This window comes from Lissotriton vulgaris, chromosome 11 (assembly GCF_964263255.1).
Source record: "Lissotriton vulgaris chromosome 11, aLisVul1.2, whole genome shotgun sequence".
Taxonomy (NCBI): Eukaryota; Metazoa; Chordata; class Amphibia; order Caudata; family Salamandridae; genus Lissotriton; species Lissotriton vulgaris.
The window spans coordinates 539,642,339-539,669,973 of NC_141699.1; the positions used below are offsets into that span (position 1 = coordinate 539,642,339).

General features: G+C 44.4%; 1 protein-coding gene across 1 annotated transcript in view; it reads right to left on the reverse strand.

The window, feature by feature from the left end:
- IKBKB (inhibitor of nuclear factor kappa B kinase subunit beta) overlaps nucleotides 1-27,635 on the reverse strand; it is a 616,380-nt gene that overhangs the window by 516,159 nt on the left and 72,586 nt on the right. Inside the window, exon 3 of the mRNA XM_086943580.1 lies at nucleotides 6,251-6,345. Coding sequence (XP_086799706.1) covers nucleotides 6,251-6,345 — 95 coding nt within the window. The remainder of the gene's footprint in view (nucleotides 1-6,250; nucleotides 6,346-27,635) is intronic.

Sequence of the window (27,635 nt, forward strand, 5' to 3'; positions counted from 1 at the left end):
AGCTTGACTCCTTTCTGGTGAAGAATTGGCTTGGTAGTTTAGTCTGCCCTGTTCCCATGATGCACTGGGCCAGGGACAGACTGATTTGCATATAGCCAGGTTCTGAGCTGGGATGGGGCAGTGAGATAAATAACGGTGATGGATCAAGCCCTGATCTTTGGACTGGGTAAGAGTGGTCTGTTTAACTCAGACACTCTGTTCATCACCACCCCCTTTTCTAAATCGTTTTTGGCCACTATAGGTGTGGCAGGGTATACTCAGACATGAGTCCCTTTCTCACTGCTCCATCAGGATTCAAGCAAGCCGGGCCGAAGAAGGCTGAAATGCCAGAAACCGGTCCCCGGTAGCTTGTCTCCTTTCTGGTGAAGAATTGGCTTGGTAGTTTAGTCTGCCCTGTTCCCATGATGCACTGGGCCAGGGACAGACTGATTTGCATATAGCCAGGTTCTGAGCTGGGATGGGGCAGTGAGATAAATAACGGTGATGGATCAAGCCCTGATCTTTGGACTGGGTAAGAGTGGTCTGTTTAACTCAGACACTCTGTTCATCACCACCCCCTTTTCTAAATCGTTTTTGGCCACTATAGGTGTGGCAGGGTATACTCAGACATGAGTCCCTTTCTCACTGCTCCATCAGGATTCAAGCAAGCCGGGCCGAAGAAGGCTGAAATGCCAGAAACCGGTCCCCGGTAGCTTGTCTCCTTTCTGGTGAAGAATTGGCTTGGTAGTTTAGTCTGCCCTGTTCCCATGATGCACTGGGCCAGGGACAGACTGATTTGCATATAGCCAGGTTCTGAGCTGGGATGGGGCAGTGAGATAAATAACGGTGATGGATCAAGCCCTGATCTTTGGACTGGGTAAGAGTGGTCTGTTTAACTCAGACACTCTGTTCATCACCACCCCCTTTTCTAAATCGTTTTTGGCCACTATAGGTGTGGCAGGGTATACTCAGACATGAGTCCCTTTCTCACTGCTCCATCAGGATTCAAGCAAGCCGGGCCGAAGAAGGCTGAAATGCCAGAAACCGGTCCCCGGTAGCTTGTCTCCTTTCTGGTGAAGAATTGGCTTGGTAGTTTAGTCTGCCCTGTTCCCATGATGCACTGGGCCAGGGACAGACTGATTTGCATATAGCCAGGTTCTGAGCTGGGATGGGGCAGTGAGATAAATAACGGTGATGGATCAAGCCCTGATCTTTGGACTGGGTAAGAGTGGTCTGTTTAACTCAGACACTCTGTTCATCACCACCCCCTTTTCTAAATCGTTTTTGGCCACTATAGGTGTGGCAGGGTATACTCAGACATGAGTCCCTTTCTCACTGCTCCATCAGGATTCAAGCAAGCCGGGCCGAAGAAGGCTGAAATGCCAGAAACCGGTCCCCGGTAGCTTGTCTCCTTTCTGGTGAAGAATTGGCTTGGTAGTTTAGTCTGCCCTGTTCCCATGATGCACTGGGCCAGGGACAGACTGATTTGCATATAGCCAGGTTCTGAGCTGGGATGGGGCAGTGAGATAAATAACGGTGATGGATCAAGCCCTGATCTTTGGACTGGGTAAGAGTGGTCTGTTTAACTCAGACACTCTGTTCATCACCACCCCCTTTTCTAAATCGGCAGAAGGAATTGGGCAGATCACTCAGCCATAAGGAATGGGAGGGCATATATTATAGGGCGCAACACTCTGCATACCACATGGGCCTCACGGACACCCTTACTAAGATTGAAACCTATTGGTACTACACTCCTGAGCATATCCATGCCATGGACCACACTAGGGACGCAGTATGTTGGAGGGGCTGTGGACAGGTGGGCACCTTAGTACACCTCCTTTGGGACGGCGTTCACCTTCAAGCTTATTGGAAACAGATATTGGACGAAGTAGGCAGGCATTTCGACACAGAGATCCCAAGATTCCCCTCATATGTTCAACTGGGCCTCCCAAACCCTCTGACTTACCCACTGCGCTCACGCAGAGGCCGCCTGATAGCTATAGCACTGGGTTCAGCAATGCAAAATATACTCTCCCACTGGCGGACAGCCCATGTTCCAACTTTTAATGGCTGGCTCCACCGCCTGTGGCAGGTCCTGGGTTTGGAAAAGCTTATGTTGACCATGGCAGGAGAGGGAGCCAAGTATGTGGAGCTGTGGCAGCCCTTCTTGTCTTTGTTGGCCTATGATTTCAGGGAGGTTACTTGTCTTCGATTACTTCGCTTGCTGCGTCTCTCGGAGCCGATACAGGAGGTGCAGGACCGGAATGTATGAATGGCTTAGATGTTACAGAAGGTGGACTTGGAACACAGGTGGAGGGTGGGGGTAAAGGGGAGGGATCTCTTTCCTGAAAGTTTTGGTTTGTTTGGCTCGATCTTGCACAAATAATATCTTTCGGCAATGGCACAATCTGTTCTAATGTGGATGGACTTCGTCTGTCTTGCAAGACTTGGACTTGGCTTTGGTAAGCGATACCAAAGCCAAATGACCAAATCTGCCTGTAAGTTTGTCATGTGTGCTGTAAACTCTTTCAATAAAAAAGATTGAATACTAATATTGTTCAGCAAAATTTATCAATCTGTCCCAATTTCTTTTACATTTCCCCAAAGGTCACAGAGCAGGTGTGCGCCTTAGCTACTACAACGGAGATGGGAGTCCTCTCCCTGTCAGACCACGCACCCGTCACTACCACGCTCCAGCTGCCACCTATATCACACACCCCCAGGGTCTGGCGTCTCCGGGACACCTTACTGCATAAAAAAGCGGTGGTGAAGCGCATCCAGGACACTATTCGTGATTACCTGTCTCACAATGCCAACACAGACACATCCTTAGCGACACAATGGGCGGCCATGAAAGCTGTGGTCAGGGGCGAATTTCTAGCCCTCTCCGCAGCAGACAACAGGGATAGGCAATGCAAGTGAGACGAGCTTACCCAGCGGGTGCACAAACTCGAACAAATGCATCAACGAACGGGAGCTCCCAGAATCTGGAAGCAACTTAAAGTGGCGAGGAAACTCCTGGCGGACCTGGATATGGACCGAGTGGAATACGCGGCCCTGCGTCTGCGACACACCTACTATACAGGGGAAGACAAATGTGGCCGACTTCTGGCGAATAGGCTCCGGGTTACGCGCCAACGGCAGTTGGTGAAAGAGATCGCTGGGCCTGACGGAGCCTTACGCACGGAGGATGCTCAAATCGCGGATACTTTCCGCAACTTCTATGAGACTCTTTACACGGGTGGCCCTCTTGACGATTCCGCAATGGCGGCATACCTAGACTCGGTCACTCTTCCCTCTCTGACGCCTTCGCAGGCGGAGTATCTAGATAGGGATATCCGCATCGAGGAGGTGATCTCAGCCATTGCCAAGGTCAAACATGGCAAGGGCCCGGATGGCTGCACGTCTCTCTTTTATAAAACATTTTGCACAACGCTGGCGCCGATCCTCGTCCGCCTTTTCAATTCTTTTTCTGCACCGGGCGCTATCCCGCCTGACCTCCTACGGGCTTCTCTTACGGTCATCCCCAAGCTGGGGAAAGACAGAACCAAGTGCAGCTCCTACCGGCCAATATCAAGTGCATCTCAAGTTATATATTGGGATCCTAGCGGCTCGGCTGGCCCTCCACTTGCCAGGACTCATGGAACCAGACCAGGCGGGGTTTGTTCCCGGATGGCAGACGGTGGGTAATACCAAGAGGATTGTCCATCTCATAGAGAAGGCCTCGCGGCTCCCCGGGGAGAGAATGTTGCTGTCGGTAGACGCCGAAAAGGTGTTTGATCGAGTCCACTGGCCGTACTTAGAACGGGTCCTGATGAAGGTGGGTATCGGGGAGAAGTTCCGCTCCCTCATATTTAACTGTTATAAAGTCCCCTCGGCAGTGGTGCGCGTGAATGGGTACAGCTCGCAGAGCTTCACGATTGAGAGAGGCACGAGGCAGGGGTGCCCGTTGTCACCCCTGCTCCTCGCCTAATACATGGAGCCCTTCGCTCAAAGGATACGACAGACTCCTGCAGCAACAGGGGTGAGGTTTGGCGGCTTCACCCACACAATCAGTCTCTACGCCGACGATGTCATACTGTCATTGGAGAACCCACGAACGGCCCTACCGGCCTGCATTGCGGAGCTAGACGCCTTCACGAAAGTTGCGGGTTTCAAAATGAACATGGATAAATCTATAGCTTTGGATTTGTCACTCGCTCCTACCACCAAAGCCTACTTACAAGACCTCTTCCCCTTGCAATGGTCGTCAGACCTCGTGCCATACCTGGGGATCCAGCTGGCCCCCACTCTGACGGCCATGGTGAAAGCCAACTATACCATGCTCAGCGGGAAGATTAGAGAGGAGTTGGGTCGCTGGTGGCGCGGCACCCTCTCCTGGCTGGGTAGAATAGCTGTGGTCAAGATGACAGTCCTGCCCCAAATTCTCTATCTATTTAGAGCTCTGCCGCTGCAGCCACCGGCAGGATGGCTTCAGGAAACACAGGCAGACCTGTCACGGTTTATTTGGCAGGGTCGGAAACCTAGAATGAAGAGTGCGCTGTCTACCCTAGCCCCAGAGGCCGGAGGGCAGGGAGCACCAGACCTGAAGAAATATTTTCAGGCCGCTCAGTTACGCTACCTGGTGGAATGGAGCAAGTGGGAGTCAGATAAGCACTTGCTCTTCCAGGATCAGGCGGTGGCGGAACACCCCTTACAGGAAATACCCTTTCTGCGCAAAGCCCACCAACCCGCTAATTTATATGCTTCCTTTATCACGAAAACCCCCCTGCAAGCGTGGGACGCCACTAACACTATACATGAGCTCACCACCTTCCCTTCCCCGCTGACTCCACTGGTTGACCCGGATTTCACACCGATGATGGAAAAGGGGGCCTTTGCACACTGGAGGCTTGCGGGGTGTAGGGCCCTATGCCACATGTATGGTCCGGAGGGCGTTATTCCCTTCGCACTCTTCAGGCAAGAATACACACAGCCAGAGACGGAACGGTTGCACTACATGCAAGTTCGCCACTGGGCACTACACCCACAAGTGAGGGACACGGCTGATAGGAAACTGCTACCTTACGAACGGTGGCTCTTAACCGGCACATCGGACGCAAAACTGATATCTGACCTCTATAAATTCTTACAACCACCGCCCATACACCTCTACAACCCGGGTAGGGAACGCTGGGAGCGGGAATTGGGCAGGACGTTGAGCCATAAGGAATGGGATCAGATCTCACATAGGGCTTGCCACTCTGCATACCATACGGGGCTCACCGAAACACTAACCAAGGTGACGACCTACTGGTACTATACCCCGGAACGCATACACGAGATGGACCGCAGCAAAGATAACACCTGTTGGAGAGAATGCGGGCAAGTAGGCACATTATCGCACATCTTATGGGAATGTCCGCGTCTGCACTCCTACTGGAAGCAGGTAATAGAGGACATTGACACACACTTTGAGACCGAGCTGCCTCGCTTCCCTGCATACATTCTCCTGGGCTCCCGAACCGAATGACATACACATTGCGCTCCCGCAGGGGGAGTCAGATTGCTATTGCCCTGGGCTCTGCGGTGCAGAACATCCTTACACACTGGCGCACCACTACAGTCCCCTCACTTACAGGATGGTTACATAGGTTGTGGCACGTACTGGGGATGGAGAAGTTGTCCCTTACTTTAGCTGGTGATATTGATCAGTTTGATGAACTTTGGCAGCCGTTCCACTCCTTGCTGGTCACTGAATTTCGGGAAATCACTTGCCCGAGATATCTGCGTCTATTACGACTCACTGCACCTGAGGGGACGGATTCATGAAAGGACTTCGGACGAGACATTGCTCCAGGGTGGCGGCGGGGAGAAAAGGGGTGGGATAAAGCTAAGCACGGGACGGTGGGTGGGGGGAGATGACTGGTCTGGAGAGTTGGGGGGGGAGGGGGGGCTTTCAGGGGGAGGTTACATCCTGTTTTGCACCACTTTCTATATCTATATCACTCTGCTGGCTGGTCTCATCTGGGAATGTCACCTAGAAGGCTTTAGAAACCGGCGCACGCCTTCAACCATCGCAGATGTATACTTCATATGCAATGAAAGTTTTGTTTTCTTGTGTTGCTGCAATAAAAATGATTTAAACCTAAATTTCCCCAAAGAGGAAAACGTATGCATGTACTCCTCATACAGATTTAATCACAGAAACAAACTCATGCAAGCTCCTAAAATAAAATTAATCACAGGAAATGACACAGTGCCAAGAAGGGAAGTAGTTTACACTTACTTCTTCATTATCTGGATCTCTAGGCACCAGCGTTCTTTGTTCCGTGGACTAAGTTCCTGACGGCACTGCTTGATTGCAATTTCTTCTTTAGGCTCCTGAAAAGTTATAAAAAGAAAGAGTTAACACCACCATTTCAAGACTACAGCAACTATAAAACAGACCTGCCTTCTCCATTTGTGTAGGTTTATTAGGAGGTAAGACAGAATGTCTGAAATTTAGCACCTTTGCATGCCCCAGTAGAGCAACACTTTCATGTCCATGGAATAGCTCTCCTTTAAAATTAACCTGCTCAATCGAAAATCTTAATTTCTTAGGGGAAAACACACATCTAAACCCAAGCACACAAGAGGCACCTCATGATCCCTAAGGGAAGAGCATACCTCCAAATCCAACATACCCAAAGCCACACAACTATTTACAAAGGATAGGCACCTTTACGATCTCAGCCTCACCACAGTCACATCATAACAGACGCATGCTAAAAGCAACACTATATGCCCTTGTCTCTTTATAACTAACAACTGCATTGGATAAAACAAACCACTTTCAACGTAACCCTTCAAAAACAGATTCTAATGTACGAGAATTCAACCTTACTATAGAAACCATACTATTAAACTAAGGAACCCCTAGCATCTACACCAGCCAACAAATATCAGAGAATTTTACCTAGCTCTAATCTATTCCTAGCATTGCAATTAGAACTCATGGTCAATTCGTCTCAGCCTGTTGAGGCTCCTAAGAAGAATACTTAATCTTTTTGGATTCCCACAAAGTATACAGTTAATCATCCCACTTGGACCCTCTAAACTCGATTCCGCTAACTAACTACGTCTTGAGTCACCAGCGCAACAATAAGAGTACACCCTCACTGGTCTCCTCGAAGCCATAGTTTGAGAGCTTTACATGGTCTGCTGTTACCAACTCACAGACATATGTCTTTGGAAGCTCTCTGCATCATTTCACGGGGCCATAAATGGCATACTACTGAACATCCTGCAAAAATTATTCTAAATACCCAATGCCAGGGGAAACTGGTGATTCAAATAAACAAGGTAACTTAATAACCCCAATTTACAAAAACTATGAATGGAAAGAGGTTTATGCCTACAGAGCCAGTTGTGACTCCTCCATTAAACATCCAACGCTTCCCTCCACCTCTAAGTGTGGCAGGCGAACCATTAAATTCCCATCAGTTTACAATAGACTCCTGCTGTGCCAAACTCAAAATGATGCCCTATGTAACCATGTGGGCTTCTATAGATCTAGTAAAACATGGCTTTTACCACCATCCAGGATGAAACCATAAAAACGCCTTGATGCCAACATTCCCATTACCTTCTTATAACAAGAGGTTATATCCTTCCAACACGCTTTTTAATATATTTATGCCCACAGCAAACCGTGCACCTACAAAAGAAGGCAACTATACAATCCAAACAATTGGCCATGGCTCTGATCTGATCAGTACTAGCGGAAGAAGCATTCCTTCATCCCCTTGAGATTTCCTAACCACTATTGTGGGTTCCGCCAAACAATTCAGTCCAATCCGTGCCTAACAAAAATGAATGTGTCCTTCTGTAACGCAACTGGTGCCCATATAAAGCGCTCAGATACCAGATACATTCGAATCAAGTTCGCACTATACAAAACTCCGGCAAAAAATAATCTAGAAACAGTGCATACATTTTGACAGATCATTTTTTTAAATCAGGCCCTCATATTTGAGGGCTTATGGAACACATGGTAACTTTAAAAAAGTATAGATCAGCACTTATCATATCTGTTGCATTATATGTCTTCAATTGATAAGTATATGAGTATTCCATCTGCCAAAGTAATCATGCTTGCATGTAGCATCATCCTCCAAGTTTCAGAGAAGACATCAATACATCTCACTGAGGCTGTCCTCAACAAACTTTCAAAACCATTCATGCATATTCCAGCCCGAATCATATTCAGATAAGATAATAAAAAGCAGCGCAAGACCACCTTAGTAGCAGAACAGTACATTATAAATGCAGGTAACAGAAGCAATGCAGACCTCGGCACACTTGCACCCCTCTAAATCCAGCTGCAGACACAACATGATGCCTTTAAGAATAGCACCTCCTAAACCCGAGCACATGAAAACACACAAAAGATAGAACATGACCCCTACATTGATTACGGCCCAAAATGAAGCATTACAAAACAAAGCAAGGGTCTAATTTTTCTAACCAAACTCAATGACAACAGTCCCTTTGACACTAGTCAACGAGAAACCCAGAACCGGTCAGATCAAATCTCCTTCACTGCACCTTCATCAAAACTCCACCTTCTAGCACCACTGATTTTACAAAATGGGATTCTCACCAACTGGTGTTAAAATGGACTGTTGTCATTGTGTTGGGTTAGAATGCACGTGTTCCACCATTGGCATATTTTACCAACATGCCTTCACACACACGTACTCTCTTTTCCTGCATTCATGGGGTGTTCCATGAAATGTCACTGGAAACGAAAGAAGGTCATGTGACACGAGGTGGGCCTTTACAGTCCTGAAACAACCATTAAGGCTGCTTAGACTCAGAAGGAGCAATTGGAGCACACAAATGGTAGAAGTGTACTAAACAAACACTGGCAACATAACCTAAAGGAACAGCACTCTTCTGGGTCATACCTTGCCAGGACAACCACATGACCCCTGGAGGAATAGAATCCCTCTAAGCACAATCAGAGCCATAACATGTCCTCCCCCTAAAAAATAGTAATTCAAACCGAAAACATAATGAATACATTTACAGTGCTGACTTAGACTCAATCAATGCCACAGGACACTAAAAGGAACACTACTCTTCTGAGCTATAAGATGAATGACAAAGCAAATCACCTCGAAACCCAACCAAAGTTGCAACAGGATTTCCTAATATAGTGCCCCTTTAAATCTAACCAGTGCTACACCATAACAGGCCATGAATTCTGATCACTAATCCAAATACTAACAAACAAAACAAAGCGGACAACCAGCAAAAGCACCTCCCACAATGTTCCATGAATTAAGATTCAGTGCTCTACCACCCTAGTACCAGCCGTTGAGTGGTACTACTGCCAAGCAAAGACATATCAAGGAAAACAATAAAGAAAGGTGCACCCGATAACAAAGAGACCAAAATCCTCAATCTTTTTTTTTATTTTTTTTTTATCCTCATCTGCCCGACACACGTCCCTTAGATGCGGGAGGAACCGACCAACCATCTCACTGCCTTTGGGAGCAAGGCCCTGAAGATTGAGCCGCTTCACAACTCGGCAGAGAATTTTATGAGTTGATAGGAACAACCATACATCTTGTGACGATGTCTCAAAGCAACTTCGTGCCAAAATATTCAGTATATAAATGTCGAAATCTGGGCAGACCATAATACTGAACTATTGAGTGGGTGGGCTTAATCATCGGATATTGGGGGGGGGGGGGGTGGGGGGAAACCCAAAAGGACCTCACTTCCACTCTGTCAAAAGTTTCCAAAATGTGAGATTCTGGGCTCTGCATGATCTTCTCAGATCTACCTTTGAGGTTTCATATAATGAGTTTAACCATGCTGAGTGGGTGGGAGGGGTGGTGTCCACCCAGTGCATGCATATCTGCCGTCTTGCCAGCAGAATGGCGTAAAACAGAAAGGATCGTGCTGCCCCAGTTATGTTCTGGTCTACACCAAGAATGACAAATGTAAAGATAAGGAGATGTCGGTTTTGATAATTGAGTCCAAAGTAACTTTAATCTCTGTCCAGAAAGTAGCTAAATGGGGGCAATCCCAGAACATATGAATGTCAAATGCGGAGGGCAGTTGGCATTTGTTTCAACATTTCCCCTCTTGAAATTTGGATAGACGTAAGGGAGTGAGATATGCTCGATGTAGAGTAAACAGATGGTTTCGTAAAAGCCAAGCGGGTTTTACCAATTTATACAAAAGGGTGAAAGATTCTGTCCAACTGTCCTCATCTATTGCCGCAATTTCTCTACCCCATAGCTGTTTTGGGAGGTGAAAATCCCCATCTATCTCCTCATGTATAGACCAATACCAACAAGCCACCTCTTTACCTCCTATCTGTTTTTCGACTAGCTGTTGTTCTAGAGGACTAATTCTCCCGATATTAGGGACTTTCCGGATTAATTCTCTGGCCCAACTACTAATTTGTATGTATTTAAATCTTGACAGTGTCAACCCTACTTTTTCCCTAAGGACTTCCCACGGTGTCAAGATGCCTCCACAAAGTAAGTCACCCCATCTAGAAAGCCCAGCTGTTATTAGGGGGGTTGCCAGAGAATCCTGCAGGCATGGTGGAAGCCCGGGAGAGTCCCAAATTGGTGCATGATTAGAATAATACGCCAACCCCACTCTACGCTTAATTTGCACCCATGTCTTCAATTGCGTTAATAGAGTCTTCAACCTCACCTTCTTGAAAAACCTTTGTTCTCCAAACTTGAAAAGAAACCCATCCAATGGGAGGTTTGCCCCTACCAACATAGCTTTAAATAGCTTCCCGTTTGAGGTAAGGTCTGGTGTCTTCAGAAGCATTCTTGAATGGGAAAGCTGAAACGCCCAGGAATAGTACTGTAGATCTGGGAGGGCCAGTCCACCTTTTTCCCTCCTCCTCCTCAATTTTTTCCAAGCCAACCTCGTGGCTTTGTAGCCCCATATGAAAGAGTTTATTTCTTGTTGGCACTTAAGAAGTTGTTTAGAGTCAAATGCAATGGGAATTGTGTTAAAGATAAAGGTCAATTTCGGAAAGATGGACATCTTTACAATGTTGACCCTCCCATAAATTGATAGTCTAAGACCTACCCAGGATCTTAAAAGGGCCCTACACTCTTTGGCGACCAGGTCTAGGTTTGATTTTACTAAGGCGTCAATATCTTGTGTAATTTTGACTCCAAGATAACGTATTGAGTGAGTTGAGGGCGTCACCCCTACACACGGATTGGCAATATTCCATGTCATCAACTCGGAATTATCGGCGTTAATGTCATAGCCAGAAATACCTCCAAATTCTTTGGCTTTTTCGACCACTATGGGGAAAGCATTTGCTGGATCACTGGTGTATATTACAATATCGTCGGCATATAGCCCGACTTTCCTTTCCCACCCACCGAATTTAAATGAAGAAATTCTTGAGTCGTCCCTAAAAGATTGTGCAAGTGGCTCAATGTATATATTAAATAGTAAGGGGGACAGGGGGCACCCCTGTCTTGTCCCCCTAGTGATCAGAAAGGGCTGAGTGCACACACCATTCACCATGATACTTGCACTGGGGTTTTGATATAGGAGTCCAATTGATCTTCGAAAATTTGGACCAAATGCGAATTTCTTCATGGTTTCGGCTAAGTACGCCCAATTTACTCGGTCGAACGCTTTGGTAGCGTCAAGGGTCATAATGGCCAAAGGAAGGGAGAACGTAGAGGCAATATCCACTGCCCCGATCAAATCGTATGTAAGGTCCGAGAGTTGTCTACCCTTTATAAAACCCTTTTGGTCAGTGTGAATAATTGAGCCAACCTCACGTCCAAGTCTGTTTGCCAGCACGGCCGCAAAGATCTTATAGTCGCTGTTTAGAAGTGAAATGGGCCTATATGAGCCGCATTTAGCTGGGTCTTTCCCGGGTTTCGGAATCAGGACAATAATCGCCTCTCCACAAGATTTGGGGGGAGCCACACCATTTATTAAGATGTCATTAAAAAGTCTTGTCAGCACCGAAACTATTTCCGGAGCTACGACCCGTAATAATTCGCTAGGAAGGCCATCTGGGCCAGTTGCCTTGCCCCTCTTCACCTTTTTCATACTTTCCCTCACTTCTTCCTCTGAAATAGGCCTATCAAGACGATCTCCTTGTTCAGAGCTAAGAGTAGGAAGAGTAATCTTCTCCAACCATCTAAAATTTGAGATGGGGTCCTCCAAGGTTTCTTCCTTATATATTTTCTGGAAAAACTCCAAAAATGCTTCCCCAATATCTTTAGCAGATGATCTTTCACTTGCCTCGCCCTCTACCATAATATGTTTTATATGTTTTTTTGCCTGGTCCGATTTAATTTTCCAGGCGAGGACCTTACCTGCGGACTCACCATATTCAAAATTGGAGAGTTTACTTACTTCCCATTTTAGGGCGACCCTTTCCTGAAGGATATTTTCTAGCTTCTCTTTTAATTCCTTACGCTGTTCTTGTTCCATATTAGTCCCAATTCCGGAGCCAATATGTTGATCCAATAATGCAATGTCCCTTTCGATACTGTTAATCTTAGCTCTGTAGATTTTCCCTCGATAAGAGGCCCTATTAGTTATATAGTCTCTCAAATAAGCTTTATAGGCCTCCCATACTGTGTTTAGCTGGGTGGAATTAATATTTGTGTCCATGAAAAGTTTTGTTTCATGGATGAGGAGGTCTGTTTCTTCTTCTTCTAAAAGAATAGTGCGGTCAAATGACCACAAGGCCTGAGAGGGTTGCTGGACCGATTGCAAACAAAAAAATATAGCGGAGTGGTCCGATAAGTGTAAGGGCAAATACGTTAAGTCCTTTAGGTGGTCTCTTAATGAATAGCTAAAAAGGGCGTAATCAATTCTTGATCTATGATTATATTTATAGTTGTGGTATGATACGCCAAGTACCTTACCAGCTCTCTCCCTCCATGGATCTGCCAATCCGAGTGGATCTGCAAATCCTCAATCTTATTACGAATTCTATATTTTAAGTTCCTTTATGTGAAAAAAACAGCCAACCCGTGTTATCTGATTAGATAGTATATGTTAACATTTGTAGGTTTCAGAATTATCATGATTTTATCCTCCACATGGCAAAGTGTGCATAGTAATCCTCAAGTAAAGGGGGTATAGTGTTTACCACAACCTCTCATGAGAAGCAACGCTGAATCTTCAGCTCCAGACATGGAATCTGGTGTCACCCTGGGGTACGCTATAGCCCCTTTACTTGAGGATTATTATATCCATTTTGGCATGTGGAGGCATAGAATCATGATTATTATGAGACATACAGACACTGATCCAAATGCTGCACAGTGACATACTTTGGCCCATCCCTCAAAATGTGATCAAGCTGCTTAGCGAACTGTATATTGACGGGCCACGAAAATAGCAGCATCCCCACCTCAAGCAAACACAATGAAACGCCAGTTGAGCCAAGTGAACATAGTGCTGATAATATGCAACAAAGATTACTTTAAGGAGCAGCCAGATTCCATCCCCAACCTACAGAGAAAGCACCATAGCAATACAGTGGGAAATATGCATTTCTCTCAGAACACACATTTAAGCAGAAAAATGCAAGTAGAATGCTCAGGTGCATTCAGCTCAACCTTTTCCAGTACCCATGGATGAATGCTACAGTGTAGATATGATAAACATACATGAAATAGATTTTCTGCACCATTCATGAGCAATAAAAATGCTGAGATGAGACTCTGTGGATAGTTGTAATCCACCTTTCTGAAGCTGTGCCCCATTTCCTGCCACTAGATAAAATAGGGTCAGCTTTTTACATTTTCACACAAGACCTTAGCTGAAAGCATTGGCCAGTGAATTAGACGACCCAGTTTCAAAGGAAAACCATCTTTTACTTTCACAAGTTACTCACTCCGTTCAATGCCATGAAGAAGGGAACCAAGAAACACATGGTTGACAAACATGCAGGAATGCACATAACAATCCGAATTAGTGCATTTAGAACATATCACAAAGTTCATTCCAGTACAGCTTTCTCCCCAAAAGCACCAAAGCGAGAGCACACGAAAAAAACAAAGAAGGAAGGCCCTACCCTTAAGACAGGGCAGAGTCAGGCCTTCCTAGGTTTAGTGATAATCTTTTTTTTTTTTTAATTCTTTTAATTAAAGTTTTTAACCCTTTTACCACATTCTCCTATACATATTACAGCACAAAAAGAACAAAAGAGGAATCATACTAACACAAATACTTTTCCAAAAATGAAGACATACTTTGATGGAATACATGTAATACATATAATTTCTTCTCCCAACCCGTCAGTGGAGATCCCTCCACTATTCTGCCCTCTTTTTCCACTGGTCTAATGGTTGCCAGATCCTTCCTCCCAGTGCTCTCGCCCTTCTACCCTTCCTTTCGTATATAGCTTTCTCCAAATTATACGTGGAAAGTAACCTTGCTATCCATGTTTGAAATGTCGGGGGCACCCTGTCAAGCCACGCCCTTACAATTCCAATCCGGTATACCGCCGCTACCATGAACAAAAATTCTATAGGGAGGCCCACTGCACCTGCCGACACTCCTAGCATTAATAGTTGATCTGTCATTTTAGTCTTAATCCCCAGTGAACTCTCCCAAAATTCCTCAATTGCCCCCTTTAATGTATGTAGTTGTGGACATTGCGCGAACATATGGACAATATCCGCATCTCTTGAATCACACAGCGGGCAAGTTATTCCTATGTTACACCCCCCCCCCCCCTGTTTAATTCTAGCCGGAGTATGATGGAGAGAGTACAGTGTTTTATAATGCTGCGCTTGTAACGTTGCAGAACATAAAACTGTTCGACCTAAGTCTAAAGAGGTCTGTAGTCCCTCAGAGGAAGATCCCACTTTCTCCACCCATTTGCTAGCGTATTTTTCCCTATCATCGTTTCTCAACACATACAGTTCTGCATACTGCTGCTGAATTGTACAGTGGTTACTCCTTTCAATATAGTCCATTATTCTGCAGTGGTTTATCCCTATCAGTCCTCCTCTTTTATTTGTGAAGTAACTTCTTATCTGCAGATACTTAAAAAAACGGTTACCCGTTATCTCATATTTCCTTTGTATATCCTGGAATTGCAACCCCCCCCCCTCCATATCCAGTAAATCCCCTACCTTCTTAATCCCCTTATTATCCCATTCCTTCATGACTGCATCCCTGAAAATATCCCCTGGAAGTGAATGATTTGTGTACAGTCGGGTGTAACAGTTGTATCTGTCTATTCCAAGCTTTTTTGCCACCACCTTCCAAACATTATATGCTGCTTGTAGAGTCTTAAACCTGGTATGTTTAAAATAACTATAATCAACCGTATTTAGTAAGCTGTTCTCGGCCTCCCCCCCCCTCCCTAACCCCCCCCACCAGTGCTCTATATACATTCGTGAAACCAGGTCTACCGGCCTGTTGCTCAGTTCCCCCTCCACCCAAGAGCCATTGGAAATACTGCAGGGCCGCTGCCCAGTAATAAAGTCTGAAATCAGGGGCACCCCAGCCCCACTTCTCCCTAGGAAGTACCATGTACCGATAAGCTCTTCTGGTCTTCCCTTGTGCCCATATAAGCCTATTGAGTATTACTTCCAATTTGCTAAACCATGCCTGGTCAAAAAAGAGTGGTATCGCTCTAAAAATATACAAGAATTTCGGGAACGTGATCATTTTAATCACGTTTATCCGGCCCATTAGTGTCAGATGTAGATTATGGATCCTTTCTGTATTTCTTTTTACTTTATCTAATAGTGGTTTCACTGTCTAAGTCGGTAGTCACTTTTATCCCGAGGTATGTTGCTTCGGGCACCACTCTAACATCCTGGTATGTTGTGTACCTATTCTGCATTATCTGAGTTTTCCCTTTGTTAATCAGATATCCAGCTATTGCTCCGAAATTCATTGCCTCTTGCTCTATTTCAACTATCGCACTCCCTGGCTTCGATGTTATGATAGCCACGTCGTCCGCATATGCGAATAGTTTATACTCATTTCCTTGCAGTCTAACCGGAGAGATATTATTGTTGCTTGCTAGTTTTCTTAACATGGGATCCAAATACAAAGCGAACAGCAGAGGCGAGGCTGGGCAGCCCTGCCTAGTCCCACGTTTTATTTGAACTGCCTTTGTATAGCTTCTATTAATTCTTACCCTTGCCGCATATAAGGCCTGAAGTGCTTTAATGTAGCCCCCGCCTATCCCAAACCACTCCATGACCCTCCACAGATAGTCCCAGGAGACCCTGTCGAAGGCCTTCTTCGCATCGAGAAATATGGCCGCGACAGGTCTCCTGCAACCTCTGCGGCATCCAAGATGGTAATCATTTGCCTGGTATACTGGGTTGTCCCTTTCCCCGGGATAAATCCGTGTTGTGAGGCGATGACTAACCCCTCAATAACCTTACTCAATCTTTGTGCGAGTGATTTGGAGAAAATGTTTGCATCCGCATTTAAAAGAGTGATTGGCCTATAAGACCCTGGTTCTAGTGGTGGCTTATCCTTCTTTAATATCACTATAATATCTGCCCCTGCCCAAGAGTGTGGTACTGCCCTGCCTAGTTGTGCCTGCCTAAAAGTTCCCAGCATATCTTCCCCCACTATGTCCAAAAAGGTGTTATAGAATTCTGCCGGTATTTGGTCCGGCCCTGTGGCTTTCCCCGCTGGTAACTTAGTCACAGCCTCATTTACTTCTTGTAACGTTAAAAGGAGGTCTTATTTCTCTTTCCCCCTCTGTACTTAACGTTGCATACAGTAGATCTGCCAGATAGTCCGTGACCTCCAAATCTGTATTATTTAATCTCTGATCGTAGAGGTTACCATAGAAACTCCTAAAAACCTCCTGCACCTTTTCCACTTTGTTAACTACATTTCCTGCGCCGTCTCTGATTTCCTTTATTTCGCCTGCTGCTAAGTTTTGCCGGGTCCCGATTGCTAATAGGTGGCCTACTCTTTCATTATATTCGTAACATTTTTCTTTTTTGGCCAGAAAGTTTCCCGCCGCCTTCTGAGCCAAACTTTCCCCTGCCTCTGCTTTATTCAGTTCTATTTCCAGCAATATCCCCTCTATTGATTCTTGCCTGGTTATGGCCATGATTAGTTGCTCTTCTAGCCTCTCCAGATCCCTCAACCTTTTATCCATCCTGATCTTCTCCTTCTTGCTCCTCTGCAATGTGTAGCTCAAAGTCTCCCCCCTCACTCCAGCCTTAAACGCATCCCAAATCATGTTAGCAGAAGCTGAATTCCTATTGATCTCCCAAAACTGTGGAATCCATTCTTGCATGTGACTAATATATCCTGCCTCCCTTAGTAATCCTCTCTCAAATGTCCATGTATTGCTTTTACTCCCACCCCTGTTAACTAACGAAAGACAACACCAGCGGATTATGGTCCGAGACTATCCTTGGCAGCCGTTCTAACTGGGATCCGCTCATTATTGAAATTGAGATGAAGAAGTAGTCTAACCTGGCTACCATTCTATGGGGTGCTGAATAATAAGTGCTCCCTGTCCCTATTGGATTGTTCTTCGCCCACACAGCCACCAAAGCATTATGTTGTGCCAAAGTGTGTACAGCCTTACATATTTTCCTCTTCCGACCAGCATAGCCTCCTCCACCCATCAAGCCCAACCCATCAAGGCCATTAACATTGAAATCTCCACAGCATATTACAGGCTCTGGCCACAATGAGAGTTCTAAGTCTAAATATTCAAAAACCTTGGGTTCGTCGTCATTAGAGCCATATACAGATACAATTGTAAAGCATCTAGCATGTGTTTCCACTTCCACCATAACCCATCTTCCCCCTTGATCCTCCTTTTTCCTTTTAAGTTTAACAGTCCCTTTCTTATACAGTATGGCGACCCCTCTTGTCCTAGTTTCTTGTTTTGTATGAGCAAGGACATCGAACCCCATCTGCTCCAGCATGAATTTTTCCTTCCCTGCAATATGCGTCTCCTGAAGGCACATTATTTCCAACCTAAGCATTCTTAACATGGCAGCAACCTTCTTTCTTTTCACTCCATTATTAAGACCACATATGTTCAGGGAGGCAATCCTTCATGCCATTTATATTTACTGGAACTTTCCTTCCCAATCATCATCTTGATACTCCCATCTTTACATGTGGTTAGCCAAACATCCTCCTCTCTAGGTTTTTTGTCATTTTGTGCTGTTTTTTCCGAACACCCATCACCCCCACCGTTTCCCCCCCTCTGCCCACTCTCCCTCCCTGCAACTCCCCCCACCCCCTGGACTCCCACCCCCCCTTCCACAGGCAAATAGGTCACTCATGACCTATGTGTGACTGCTGTGTGTTGTAGTGTCGCCTCCCTCTCCTCCCCATAGTTCAACCTTTTTTATTTCCCCACTGTCCTGAATCTGTGTTGTACCTCCCAGCCTACTGCCCGTGCCTTAGCCTTTTCGTTTTACCTTATTATTTCTTTCCTCCCCCCTTGTTCAGCTCAGTGAGTTCTGTTAAGAATTCCCCTGCCTTTACTTCTGAAAAAAACATCCTAGTACGCCCTCCTATGTTGACCTTTAACTTTGCCGGAAACATTAAATAGGCCTCTGCATCTGGTCGCTGAAAAGGAGCAATGAATTGCCTAAGCCGCCACCGCCTCTCCACAGTTACGTGGCAGAAGTCAGGCCTGGCGAAGAACGTAACTCCCTGGAATGTTTTTTTACAGTCTGGTCTGGCTTTCTCAATGATTTCCTGTCTTGCCAAGAAATTTCCACAAAACACTAGCATAGCTCTAGGTAGGTTATACTGTCTCCCATTTCGTTTCTTTTTATTTGACAGTGGAAATCTATGTGCCCTTTGTATCTCTAGCTCCCATTGCCACTGGGCTTCTGGGAAGGCACCTTTCAACAGCTTGATAACATAGCCTCTTGCATCCTGCCCCTCCACCCCTTCCTCTAGTCCAAGAAATCTCACGTTATTACGCCTCTGGCGATTTTCAAAATCCTCAATTTTCCACTGAAGATCCTCCACTGCTTTAGACTGCTCCATCTTGAATGCCTGCCAGTCCGTTACCTCATCCTCGAGCCTGCCCGTCCGTTCCTCTACCTGCACCACTCTCTTCGACCTCCTCATACTTTTTATTCATTTTTCTAATTGATGCCTGTATTTTCTTGGTGTCATGCCTGGCTCTCCGACTCTCTGCCCTGGCTTCAGCCTGCATTTGTTTTAACGTGTTAAACATCATACCCAATGTGGCATGCTGTGGAGCACCACTTTCAGCCCCTCCTGATGCTCCTCCTCCTTGCATGCCCTCCTGATACACATTAAAGGTTGCCAAACAATCCAATAAAAGTCTTTTGTTTGTATTAGCTGGGGAACCTCCACCTCCCCCTCCTCGTCTTGCTGTCGATTTCCTCCTTTTTTGTATGTTTTTATCATCAGATCCGTCACTCCCATCTGTATCTGAGCTAATTTCTGTAGAGACTTTACCTTCTCCCTCGCTCGAGGTGGAGTCTGAACCCTCATTAAGTGAAAAAAATGTATCGCCTTTGCGCTCCTTTTGTGAGTCCAGACTAGCCAGGCTCCCCCATTTCGCGTACTGGATCTGTTTTATGTTGTTGCTCATCTCTGCCTCCACTTGTAGCAGTGCGTCCAGCATCTGGGCATTGTTCGTGCTTTCTGCTCCCCCTGTTGCACCGCTTATGGCTATCTCAGGCCCCCTGCTCACCAGTTGCAGCTGCTTACTGCTCATGTCCTCCGTCTCCCCCATTTCCGGTGTGCCCGCAGGAAGCGTGCAATCTGTATCTGATCTTTCTGGTTGCTCGGCAAACAAGATGCTTGCGTCCTCGAGGACAGCTCTCTCTGCTCCCGCGTCTATGTCGGCATCTACAACAGCGTTTTCCACTGGAGAGTGCCTCGCCGGGGTCTTGACTGCTGTTCCTGCCGCTGATTTCGCAATGAACGACTCCGTCAAGGTAGGCTGTCTAAGATTGGAGTCCTTAGCGTCTTTGGCTACCATCGATCTGTTATTCCGTATGGATGTGGATATATCTTTGTTTTGCCCCTGTGTTGCGAGTGGCATTTCATGTCGGACTGCTGTGGGTTGTGTCGATTTCATTTCGAGTTTTCTTTCTTTCTCGGCTTTCCTTTGCTGTGCCTTCTGAACCGCACTTGCTGACGGGGTTGTCCGTTTACTTGGTGGTGGGATTTTGGGGATAGTCCCGGTTCCTAGCGCTAATTGCTGCCGGTACCAATTTTTCTTTATCCTTATCCCTTTCATTTCTCCCTCGTTTGGACATTGCGGTCAAGCTGCTATACAGAGTTTTCCAGTGCTCTCTAACAGTTTTAAGCGCTGTCAAAACTCGATGCTGGAAGCGGAGTTCTGCGGTGCCGATTTCCCTTTGATGCCTCTTTGCAATCCACAAAATTACCCGCATATCCATCTCAGGATCGTCTCAGGGCAGCTTCTTCATTCTCCTAGTCGGGAGAGGGAGTAAAGTGCGACTGTGCTCTACAGCCCACTAGCGGCCATCTTGCCTCGCCTTAGTGGAGCATTACAATGGGACAGTGCAACCTTGATGTAACTAAAGAACAATGCTCAGGTTTAGTGATAATCTTATGAAAATCCAGAGACAGAATAACCCTGATACCACTATAAACAATACAAGAAAATAACATAGCTACATCAAGAGAATTTAATCACAGCATACAAGAGGCTTTCCGGGGACAGGTGGATGTTTGTAGTAATCTAAATAATCATGTCAGATCCTCTGATAAAGCTGCGGCAAAAGCAAAACTATTTACCAGATATCTCTGGACTGAAAGAAGCCTGATGCTCCCCGGTCAGGCCCAGCACTCCCCCAAAGAAAACCTCATTTGTTCAATTATGTTTCTGATGAAATAGTGGTGGGTGGTGTATGTAGCCTACCTGGCTAAGTAAGCGAGGGTAAATCACCCAATTGTCTTCATTATTCAATACTTTTTGCAAAGAAAGCATAAATAAGACATTCAGATAGCATATTACACAGTTAGTCAGACTTCTAATGCAGATGTACCATGAAGGGCATTAAACAGATCTTGAAATTAGACCACTTCATCTCTGTAATCCATCTTACTTTATAGTGCACTCTCCTAAGAACTCTATATCTTGCTAATGAGTGAGGACCCATAATCACACAAGATGGGCATTTTTCAATTTTCACTGTTACAGGCCTGTTCTCTCTGATCCCAGATAGACAGCCTCCACCAGAAGACACTGTGAAAGAATGACATTTTTCTTTCTAGTCTATAGGCACTTGATGATGTAGCTAGGGTGGGATTGGCAAAGCGGGCAATCGGCCATGGGCTGATGGGCTGGTGCCTTAGTACCTGGGGACCATTTTTTGTGCCTCAGTCAATTGCCCACAGTGTGTCCTATTGTCCTCCCCAGCCACCACTATGCCCACGTATCTGTGATATAGGGCCGGCATGGACAAACAGGCCATAGAAACTTAGCACTATGCTTTGTGGCGATGGCACTAAGAATGGGGGGGGGCTTGCTGCATCAATGTTGGGAGGCTAACCTAGACCCTGTGGGGCTGGACCCAACTCCAGAAGCAGTGTTCTTCCCCAACTATCCTCCCTCAGCAGGCACACTGAGGCCATGGTGAGCGGGGTGGAAAAAGTGTAAAGAGGCCAAGTGTTGTTGTGGCTGTTTGGCCATTCTCACCTAGTTTTTATTTCTCACTTCAGGCCCTACTGGGCCAGCCCGACCCAGAAGTGAAGCAATGCCATTCATCTGAACCCTCCACCAGGACTTCACAGTTAGGTCATAGTGGGAGGGGTTGAGGGGGGAGTGCAGGTGGGGTCGGGGGGGGTGGGGTAGTGCAATATGGCTGGACGGCCAGGTCAGGTGCTGTAGCTATTTTCACCTGTGTGAAAATGGCTAAAATTTCATGAAGTAAATTACTCAGCACACTCCTAGTTTTTTTGACGCATGTACTTGCAGGAGAGATCTGTGTTTTGTCCTGTCAGGTTTAACTCATCATAAGTTAGCAGAGAGAGTTTATATGCCTGCTGCAAAGCAAAGCGTGTAGCTTGCAGATCACAGATATGATGTTATGTAGAAAGGTCAGTGGGTTACTGCTTAGAAGTCCTTTTGTTACTTGCAGCTCATAAGCTATAATCAGGGCTACTTGAATTATGTGGCAGTAGAGGACCAAATTATGCGGTTGGGTTGACTACATTTTGGGGCAAGAAAAGACAAATTATGCTACTTTTGAGATGGTATTACTTCTTTGTTTTGTCACTTTAAAACATTGTAATCCAGTCTGGTCAAATGTTTCACCTCATCAGTAGGAGTTTAACAATCAAATACAGCAATAAACAACTGAAAGATGACCAAGATTTGAGAAGTGCCATCCAATAAGCAGGAACACGCGTTTCCAAGTTTTTAGTAACTTTTAAACTGACCGAGTTAGAAACTATTATTTACCCTAAAATCTGCATATTATGCAGCAGATGAAGTGGCAAATGCAGAAAATCCATAATTACACAGACAACGCTGTGGCCACTGAATCAGATAATTCCAGTGGCCCTAGTTATAATCCTGCCACTGCACCACAGTGAGCTATGAACCAGCATCAAGGAGCTGCATGCAAACTGTAAAGCATAGAAACGTATTGCTTTTTTTAAAATCAATCTTTCCTAATTTTGATATTGATAAAAAAAATGGTTCTTTGGGTGGTAACGAAGTCTCATTAGTGCATAAAACCCCAACCAATGTTTCAATTCTTGTTTGTGCTTCACCAGACTAAGCACTCTTGACATATAATGCCAGCCAATATGGATGCTTTGCTACTTTTACACATTGTAACCCTCATTGTCTTCTGTACCATTTCCTATGAATTGATTTACACACTTGTATGATTGATTTAGTTTCTGTTTACAATATAGGAGTGTGATGTAAATCACCATGACACGCTACCCTGGGACACAACGCTATAAAAGAAATTAAATACAGAAATAAAGATTGCCTGGCCCTTAAATACAGGGGTTTAACAAAGTCAAAAAGCTGCTTTTAAAGTGGAGTGGTGTAATACTTGCTCTGCATTCCAGTGAAGGATGTATGACGTTACAACGCATACATTAACATCGCGGTACATTACATTGCAGTTTTTACAACGACTTGCGTTGGAGGGCGCTGGACTTAGGAGTAGTATAATTTACTATTCCAACTTCAGTCTACATACAGTAGGGAAGGTGTTGGATAGTAAATTATACTATTCCTTGTCCTAGAGCGCCATCCAGCGCAAGTCGTTGTAACAACTTGAGTTGTGAAAACCGTGATTTAATAGCATCACAATGTAATCCCTGCGTTGTAAACGATGTTTCCCCCAGTGAACAAACAAACCGAGCATGCCCAACTTTAAGGAAGTTCCATGGGGTGTCTCCTCCTAAATTGTATTTTTTTTTTTAAAGGTAAAATTGTGTCTTTTAAAGCAGAATTTTCAAATAAACCTGCACAAAACTACTGTCTCTCAAGTGCTCATATTAAATACTGAAGTACTTCAAAGGTGTGCCAATTCAATGAAGGCAGACACTCCTCAGGAGTTGACCCCATCAAATTCAAAGTGTGCAGCGGGTGCCCCTGTGTTTTAATAATTACCTCCGTGCATCAGGGCTAGAATATTGGTATGGATAGATCCAATACTCCATAGGCACTCTGTTACTGCCAAGAATTATATATAGTATACCAGTGGCAGAATGTTGTTATTGAATGTATCCACATATATATGATGGGTGACCCTTAGGTCAAAATTATAACTAGTATGTCAAGGCCAGATTTTGTTGTGATTGGCTGCGTCTCCTGCCCAATATGCCATTGCGGTCCTCCCTAACTGCCAGAGTTATCGAGTATGGTAGCACTAGCATTTTGCTATGCCTGTCCCACATGCCACTAAGGATCTACAATATGTCAATGCCAGCATTTTACCACTGGCGTCCCATAGACAACAAATTACTTTTAGTGTACCAGTAATTTGCCAAAGGTGCCCCATCCTATATGCCAAGAATTACCTCCACAATGCAGGTGCCAGCATTTTGCGAACGATCCTCCTTGCACCTACAATTATGCCCACTATGTCAGCACCAGCATTATATCATAGCTGTGTGTTTCCAAAAGATATTTGGTCACAAAACCCAACAGGGCACTCCTTGTAAGTGATCACAGTAAAGGCTTCTTGTTTAGACTTATTGAATTTTATTCATTCAAAAGAAAAAAGTTCATTTGCTTCACTTAATTCTTATTTCATTTCAGATATTTCAAGAGCATCATGAAATTATATTGATTTTGAACATATTCCAACCTCCAATGCATTTCGAGCAGATTGTCCGCTCTTCATCAGGGAGTGCATTCTAAAATAGATACAATGCAACCAATGAATTTAAGTTCAACACGAAAGTATACATTTTATAAGTACATAAATGTGATTATCAACACACAATAGTATTCAACACTTATATGATTTCAATATGACTGGTATACTAGATTGACCTTATGACCCAAGTGAAAAATGTGCTATGTAAAAATACTGCAACTCGTCAACTACTCACGTAATCAGATTGTCGAGATTGAGGTAAATCTGAAAAAAGTAATTGAAATCGCGTGTCAGACAATGGGAGGGCTGACATTTAAGAGAAGAGATCGACTCGCGCTTCGAGAAACAACCAAAGCGCTTCAAAAAAGCATCGTGACGTTTTCAGGACTTCTTACCTGAATTTAGATGAAAACGCGCGTTCAGTTAAGCGTCCGGTACACCGTGAGCGGTGATGTTAGTAACGATCGGGTGCCGATTTTAGACCCGAGTGTTAGAGTAAATAGTAGACATAGTAAGATGGACTGGAGTAAACAGTCACGTGATCAAGAGCCAAAGAGTGGCGGCCATCTTAAGGTGGTAAAATACCAGCGTACAAAGTTGCAATTCTGCGTGTAAAGTTACAAATCTGCCAATAACATATAGTGAAAATCAAATTAGGGCATCACATATTCAGAAGATAAAGAGCAATATAGACAGTATTCAGAGAATATTATAAATAACAAACAAATTCAGTCCGTTCATTTAAACCATTCGGTTTTAGAGCCTGTAAGTGATAAATCCAGTAATGCTCTCTGCGCAATAGTTCTTTGTTATTATCTTTTCCCTCAGTTTTTTCAACAATTTCCAGTATGAGGAACCTTAATTGTGCAATGTTGTGTTGGAATTCAAGGAAGTGGGTAGCCACAGTGGATTTAGCATTCTTTGTCCTAATATTGGATTTGTGTTCATTGATGCTCAAACGAATTTTGCGTTCAGTTTTCCCTACATAGATTTTTCCGCAGGGACATTTTAAAAGGTAAATTACATTGTTGGTTTCACAAGTGGCAGATACTCTTAGTTTCATTTCCTGACCCCGCATGGGGTGATGAATAACATTTCCACGAATGATGTTGTGACAGTTTTGACAGTCAAGCAAGGCATAGTGCCTGTGTACATCTTTTTTCTTGGTTCTTTTCTCTTGATGATTTCTCCTAGGTTTCTGTTCCTAGTGTAAGCAAATAATGGGAGTTCAGTGAATGAGTTTTTAAAGTCAGGATCCATGGTTAGCATTGGCCAGTATTTATTGATGATTTTCTTAAATGTCTGACTAGACGTTGTGAACTTTGTAACTACCACCATCCTGGTGGTTTCTTTTCCTTTGCTTTTAGTTAAAGTTTCATTCCGTGTGATTTGTTGACATTTTAGGGACGATTTAGCAATGATAGTTGCAGGATATCCTCTTTTACTGAATCTGTCAGACATCTCTTTAATTCTTTGTTCAACTTTGTGTTCATCAGATACGATTCTTTTTATCCTCAACATTTGAGATGTGGGTAAGTTATTCTTCAAAGAGTATTGGTGATGGCTTGAGTAGTGGAGAATGCTATTTTTGTCAGTAGATTTCCTAAACATGTCTGTTTCCAAGCAATCACTTTTTTTTGATATTAGTACATCAAGAAATATAATTTGAGTATCAGAGATTGTGTGAGTAAATTGGAGATGTTCATTAAACGAATTCCACGTTTCAATGGCCAATTTTGCACTTTCCTCATTACCTTTCCACAACATAAATATGTCATCAATGTAGCGTTGATACATTAGGATGTGAGGCATCCATTCCAAGTTTGATAGGATGTGATCTTCCTCAAATCTTTCCATAACCAGATTCGCATACGAAGGGGCCATACAATTTCCCATGGAAGTACCGCTTAACTGGAGGAACCACTCCTCCTTCCATTTAAAGTAGCTATGGTACAACGAAAAGTTCACTAGTTCCATGATGAATACTTGCATGGTATGTTCCAGGTTGCTATTTAACAAAGTGTGTTCAATGGCTTCCAAACCTAATTGGTGAGGGATAGAAGTATAGAGTGATGACACATCAGCTGTACATAGTATGATTTCCTCTCCTTCTAGCCATTTGATTTTTTGTAGTTTTAGGATGAAGTCAGTTGTGTCTTTGGTAAAAGATTTCATTCTTTTTACACTAGGTTGTAGGTATTTGTCAATGAATTGACCAGTATGTTCATGAATACTCCCACAGGTAGAGACTATTGGTCTAAACGGAGGGTCTGTAAGGTTTTTATGAACTTTAGGTAACATATATATGGTCGGACTTTTGGGATTTGTGACAAGTAGAAACGTTTTTGTTTTCTCCTTTATGGTGCCCATCTCTACAGCTTTTTCAACAATCTTTTTCAATATCAGATTGAATTCTTTGGTGGGGTTATTTTCAAGTTTCAGATAGGTATTAGGATCCATTATATGTTCCAGTACTTTGTTCTCGTAATGTGAAGTGTTGATAATAACCAATCCTCCTCCTTTATCAGCTTTTTGAAAAGTGATTTCAGGGTTATTAGGTAGTCTTTTTAAGGTATCCCAATCTCTTTGTGTTAAGTTTTTTCTGTTGGTTGGTTTAAATTTCAAGGAATTGAGTTCTTTTTTCACCATATTTTCGAATAGGTCAAGAGTCTTGTGGCTCATGGGAGCCATGTATGTACTCCGATGTTTTAAACCCATGAGTTCATCATCTTCCTCTGTTTCACCAGTTGTTTGGGTTTGTATCACATTGTCAAAGAAATTCCTCAAACGAAGTTTTCTCATCAGTTTAAATAGATCTATTTCCAGTTCCAATAGATTACTGTCTGATGTAGGTACATATGACATACCCTTTTGTAAAATGGCTAATTCATGAGGAGCAGGTTTGTAGTTAGATATATTGATAACTAGGTTTCCTTCACTGTTTTCTTCTTGTCTTTCTTTGAAACATTCATACTTCTGGTGTTCGGATGTTCCTTCTCCTTCTCCTTTTCCTTTTCTCTTATGTTTTCCCCGCCTGGGTCTTCTATTGCGTCTTGGCCTACCTCTAAAAAAGTATTTCCAGAGGTGGTAGGTGCAGATTTTTCAGACGTCGTAGGTGTAGGTCCATCAGTGGATTTAGCGCTGGTATGGCTAGTCATGATTCTTGTTTGTTGAGTTTTTCCGAGATTGACGTTCACTATTGTCACTAGCAGAAGATGACGTATCTGTGGTTTGGGTATATGGACGGTTTCCGCGTCGTTGGGCGTAAACATCAGCCCATGTATACACTTCCCCCAATTTATAGTCTAAAGTGTCTCGTTTAAATTTACGTATCTT